General features: G+C 29.3%; 1 protein-coding gene across 1 annotated transcript; it reads left to right on the top strand.

Moving 5' to 3' along the window:
* Positions 1-2,844: 2,844 nt before the first annotated feature.
* On the top strand, positions 2,845-6,142 carry LOC119682850. Its single transcript, XM_038096375.1, has 3 exons — positions 2,845-2,931; positions 5,233-5,756; positions 5,836-6,142. The coding sequence occupies exons 2-3, from the start codon at positions 5,260-5,262 to the stop codon at positions 5,966-5,968; spliced, it is 630 nt and encodes a 209-aa protein (XP_037952303.1). The 5' UTR covers positions 2,845-2,931; positions 5,233-5,259; the 3' UTR covers positions 5,969-6,142.
* The last annotated feature ends 223 nt before the right edge of the window (positions 6,143-6,365 follow it).

Consider the following 6,365-nt stretch of genomic DNA (forward strand, 5'->3'; position numbering starts at 1 on the left):
CCGAAAAATACTTGGCACAGAACTGTTACAAGCGGAACGAGAAAATCTTTTATCGAGCTTAGAGCAATAGTCGTCAGCACAATAACTGGAAAGCATTTGTAAATTCAATGTACATAAAATATTCTTTGTAAATAGACTAAATTTGTTATTTTGTAAAAAAACAAATATGTCCTAATAATAATAATAATCAGTTAATTAATTACAATAAAAATAATTTTTTTTACATACCTTCTGCTCAAAAAGTACTCGGATTTTGAAAATAAAACACACAAATTTAAATTTTACACCAAATTAATTTTTATGTTCTTTCTGAAGCGATACACATATGCCAACGCTTAACCCAATCTTCCATACACTTTTCGTAGGCCAGTTCCTTCAGCGAATTCTCTGTTACCTATTCAATCGACTCAAAACGCTTATCACGAAGAGGCAATTTGAGTTTCGGGAACAGGAAAAAGTTGCACGACGCCAGATCTGACGAATATGGTGCCTGAGCGATGACAGTGATGCCGCGTTTAGTCAAAAAATCGTGTACAACAAGAATTTTCCATAGTAAAAATCGCTAAATGCACTTGAGGTAGTCTCACATTAACAGCTACTGTAAACAAACTAATTGACAGATGGCGCTCAAATTTGTACCATATGTCAAGAAAGGATGTACCAACTTAAAAAAATTTTGAAAAAGGTCTATTACTTAAAGAGTAGTTAACAAACAACAAAATCCGGATACTTTTTGAAGGTATTTGGTTTAAGGTAATACACAATCTGCAAATGATATAAGATGTTTTAATTGATTTTTCTTTAATTAAACACCCACTATTGAGTTGTGTATAATATTATAAAAATCAATTTATTTCTCTTTGGTATTCTACATTTCATTTTACTTTTATCAGATTAAAATGCCAGTAGCGATTAACTATCATTTAGTGAAATTATGTCATACTTTTACCTGGTATTTTCAGACCATTTAAGCTGTCACCAAAAGCGACAAAAAAGTTAACAAAAGTAAAAATGAAATATTTTCTATTTCATTAATGTTTTAATTTTTTAATTTTATTTTCTTTTCATTATGTTAATTGAGCGAAGAAGTAACTTTGTTTAAATAACAAAAAATTTGATTACGTATTAAATTGTCTTTGTTTTTGATTTTGATTTTTTTTATAAACAAAGAAAAATAAATAAAATTATAAAATTAAATTTGCATTGCACTGTTAGTCGCACATAAATATCTTTTCGTTTTTAATTTATTTACTAATATCCGGTGTACAAATGTTTACATTAGCAGCAATTATGGTTGGAATATTTGGTTAATCGCCTACTTAATTCTGGCCACAAATGCGTGTGTGAGTGGTTAGAATTCTGGTTCGAGTGTGTATTTATGCGTGGATCTTCTCTGCATAAAAATTTTCGCGTAGTTATTCTTATGAGTTTAATAACCCAAAATGTAAATTCCAAACTAGAATGTTTACACATTTTGGCAACAACAGATACGAAATTAAGTAGCTGCGCTGCGTAATATTTAAAAAGAAAAAAAGTAGAAAAGAATCGAATTTGCTAAACAAGTCAGATACAACGTGAGTCTTCTGCATGAGCTAGCAGAAGAAGACAAGAACTAAATTAGATACAAAAAAAAAAAAATGCTCAAGCATAATTCTTTTTGCCCACGAATGTGTGTTTCTGATTCAGCAAATTCAAAACAAAATAAAAAAATAAAACGACTAAAAACCGTTAGCTTTTGTCCATTTAAGCGCACCTTTAATGGTGGAACACTAACGTGTATACGCTTACACCACATCAACACGTGCTCAGCCAACAATTACGCTGGATCCAAGTTGGCAACACACACGTTTGGATGCATTTTTAAAATTGCATTTCATAATCATAATTTACATTATTTTTCTATTATACGCTACACTGTTTTTTCATGTCTCATTAGTTTGCGTAGAGTCTTATAATGATTTTTACAGATTAAGTAAAGTATATGGGTTGAAACTGGAAGTGACTTTAAATTTACTAATAGATAACCAGATAGTTATAGATAGTTATGTCATACGTAAAAAAACAATAAATGAAAACATACTTTTTTCATCGGTGCACCAATACATCCAATAAACCCTGCTGTCAGATCTCTAAACTGACCTGGTCTAAAACTGTATAAAAAATGAACCCGTTTAATTTATTTCAACTAAGGCGTAACCTACTCAGCAGTACAGTATTGGTACTAACTGGTTACTGCTTAATAGGAAAACATACTATGAAACTGGGTATATCTTATTATGACTTTTCTCGAGGTTGTGGCTCTGCGGATAAGGAGCAAACTGTACTCCAACCCAGTGTCAGTGTCCATTCTTATCTAGGAGAAGATCTGAAATCTTCGGGACCTCTTTTCTTAGACAAGTTGATAGAATTGAGTTCCCCTAAATGGGGGAATTGTGCATTTCTGCGTTGCTCAGCCATTATTATTTCTGAGTCAGCCATTATTTGAGCTCAAGTGGGCTTTAGGCATAATGCCGCATCATAATGTTCATTAAAATTGTTAAAATCTATTTTCAGTTAAGTCTACTGTTCTATAGCAATATTGTGAGTTTCAACCTAAGCGAAAAGCCATTTTTAGATCCAAATTAATACATCGAAAGACAACAAATCATTTCTCTGTAGTTAATTATGATGAAGTACTTTTAACACAAGTATATTTTAAGATTGATAAATTATGATTTATGTTTAAAAAAAATCAAGAAATTTGTAATTGTACCAGTAGCAAACTTAGTTACCATGTATTTTTTGTTTTTTTTTTTCCAAAATATAAATTCATATATTTATTTTATATTTCATAAACACAAAAAATACATTTTGTAATTAATAAGTTTCATATTGGTTACATAACTACAAAAATAAGAACCACACGCCGGACTAATAAATTGACTAAACCAGGTAACTAGTATAAATATACTTACTTATTTTTAAAATATAGACTGGATATAATTGAATAGACAGTTTATATAAAGAGAATTGCAAGGACTGGCTTAATCCGACAGATAATTATATCAGTCACTGCCGTAAGTTTATATCACCAAAAACTAATGCATTTAGTTGCATCATACACTAAATATAAAAAAAAAATATAAAGAAAATATTTAAAATAGATTTTTTTTATTAGACTTAAAGAAACTTTGCGATAAACGTGGACTTGACAAAGCAAATGCGAATTTTAAATTTCGATATTTGCTCTGGAAAATACTTCCAGATAATTGTACTTAAAAATCGGGTTCTATTCAGGTGTTGAGCTAACATGAGTTTTAACAAAATTATGTTTTCCCTGATCAGGTCATGATGATCAAACAAAAACCGATTTTTATTTATCAAATCAGTTTTCTTATATTCAATACAAATCCTTTGGTTTTTCCAACCTCGATTATAAATTTTTGGTAGCAAGTGATAAAAAACAAAAACAAAATAGTAATAGTGACCAATCCAATATAGGGAAGAAGTATATAATTTCCAAGTTTGAAGTAGTTTGTAGTATATCACAATGAAAAATTTTAACTTTTTACAATAACATATGTTATAGTTGTATTTCTTTGACAGTGTTTATCCCCGATATACAAATGCTTTGAAATTACTCCCATTGTTTTAAATTAGATTTATATTTAAATTAGAAATAAATTAAATATAATAACCTAGTTAATCAAAATTATACTAAGTGTACTTAAATTATTACGACATATTAAATTATTACGACATATTAAATTTTACTTTTTATACTTCTTTTAATAAGAGAAATTAATTGTCAGTACGAGCTGTTGTGATTGTTAAAATAGTCTCTAGCCTCAATAGAGGAGATACCTCATTTTTAAAAACCTAGTTTCATTCATTTTCATTAAGTTTAAGCATCAATCGTTAATAACATATTCTTTCACATTGAGTACTCGTACTTGGTTTTTATACCAAACCGTCGTTAACATCTGATTATCTGTCAGCTTTAGTTAGTATTAGCAAATTTTTTCTAAGTATATTTTAAAGAGTTCGATTTTACGTCTTGAAATACTTTTTATATATTACATTTGTTACATATGTATATAGGTATACGTTCTACGACTTCGTAGTGACCGATTATATTTTTTTTTCGGGTACGGGTTACTTAAAACTGATTCATGATATGCATTGCATGTAATAATACGATTAAAATCTTTTATACATGTAAAAAAACTAAAAAAAATCTAAAATTCTTGAATTTTCATCTATTTAACATTTTGAATCATGGTACGTTTTTATTATATTGCCACAATATCTTAATATAAGCCTTAAGGGTGGAGCTTAATATTTCATTGTTAATTACATACATACACGCATACCTATATACATGTATTTTTATATATATTATTTTAGTGCTAAGGATTTTCTTATATTGGTAAAATAGTTTTCTTTTTGCACATATAAAGAATTTCAATTACTGCAATATATTTTTCATAATGCAATCCACATCTATATAGTATAAATGCAATTTTGGATATTTTGACTTCATTATTTTATTTACAAAATATGTGTATCAAAATTCCATTGTTCTGAATTAAAAACTATAGAACTGTGAAATATAAACTTAACAGAAGAGCATAAATGCATTAAATCAATCAGTTCCGTCAGTTGATTACTTGTCAATTTAATACCTTCTGTTCAAAAAGTATCCGGATTTTGTTGTTTGTTAACTACTTCTTAAGTAGGAGACCTTTTTTAAAAATTTTTTTGCGTTATGTTGGTACACACGTTCTTGACATATGGTACAAACTTGAGCGCCATCTGTCAATTAGTTTGTTTACAGCAGCTGTTAATGTGAGACTACCTCAAGTGCATTTAGCGATTTTTACTACGAAAATTTTTACTAACTTCTTGTACGCGATTTTTTGACCAAACACGGCACCACTGTCATCGCTCAGGCACCATATACGCCAGATCTGGCGTCGTGCAACTTTTTTCTGTTCCCAAAGGAACTAAAAGCCATACCTGCACAAGCCTACGAAAAGGAAGATTGGATTTTTGGAATAAAATTTAAATTTATGTGTTTTATTTACAAAATCCGGGTACTGTTTGAGCTGGAGGTATATCTTTTTCAAACTAAATAAATAAAATAAAAATTTATTCAACACATAGTCTTTGAATATTTTGTTTTTAAATTAGAAATCAGTTATTTTTATATATCAAGTTTTATAAAATTCTTTCAACTCTATTCAACTTTAGCTATCTAACGAAAGATAAGTAAACACTATGGCTGCCGGTATCAGATTTTATTTGAGAATCAATGAAATCAAAGAATGCAGTTTCAGTCTTGCTGAGGACATTAAATGTTCCAAATGTGGCCATTGCAATAAAATTCTAAGCAATAGGAATATCATCAAGTGGGAGGATGAGAATTTCATGTATTGCTTCAAGTTAAAGACACATGAGCAGGCAATTACGTTTAATCGTCGCTTATGTTCTTCAGTAACCCAAATGGAATTAAATAAACGTGCTATGGTCAAACTACACCTGGAAATTCTAAATGCTGAGGAGGCAATTAAAACCATTTTCCATACTTATTTCGAGGAGGACCTTTTGGCTCAGTATTCTTGGGAAGGTGATGCTCAAAAATTACCATTCACGTCTCTAAATGGTATCATTGAGTGTATTATGGGTGCTGCTTGTGAGATTCACAATAATTTCAATATTACTCACTTGAAAGAAATGTTTAGTGTTTGTCAAAATGAAGTTTTCCATGAAGCACGGTAATATTCAAGTTCCAGAATCAATTTTTTATAATAAATTTGACAAAAAAAAAATAATTAATTATACTTTAAATTATAGTGATATATTTGCTGGAGGAGACCCTGGTGGTAGTGACTATGAGAGCAGCTATAATATCGGTACTTTCGATTGGGAAGATGTTATGCATACTCCACGTGGCGGGCGGGATTATGAAACATCTGGGAAGAAATAATTAATTTGAAAACAATTACATATTTATTTTTTAATTGTTTTCTCACTTTCATTTATTTCAACATTTTAAACTATCCGACGAGGAAAACAGAAAAGGGACATTGAAGTTTTAGAAAAAGAATCATATTTTTTAAAAAATGTTTTTGTTTAATTTAGTAAGTTTAAATTCAAAAATTTTACAATGACAAATATATTTTTAATATATCTGCAATAATTAATGCAACGGAAAAAAAAATGTTTTAATTTTTAATATGTATATACATATATGAGTGTTAAAATCGTTCCGTTCTCCTTAGGGAAAATATAAATTTAAATCTCTTCCTTTGCTCAGTAGTAGTGATAAACGACATTTGGTTATCATAGACTCAAAGACGAGTGGCTTCAGTACGTAGACTCCA

The sequence above is a fragment of the Teleopsis dalmanni genome, chromosome 2 (assembly GCF_002237135.1).
Source record: "Teleopsis dalmanni isolate 2A chromosome 2, ASM223713v2, whole genome shotgun sequence".
In the NCBI taxonomy this organism is placed as follows: Eukaryota; Metazoa; Arthropoda; class Insecta; order Diptera; family Diopsidae; genus Teleopsis; species Teleopsis dalmanni.

Bases quoted from the DNA above. Each gene is read 5' to 3' on its own strand.
- LOC119682850 (XM_038096375.1), top strand. From the start codon at position 5,260: ATGGCTGCCGGTATCAGATTTTATTTGAGAATCAATGAAATCAAAGAA. The intron at 5,757-5,835 runs GTAATATTCAAG...TTTAAATTATAG, and splicing joins GAAGTTTTCCATGAAGCACG to TGATATATTTGCTGGAGGAG.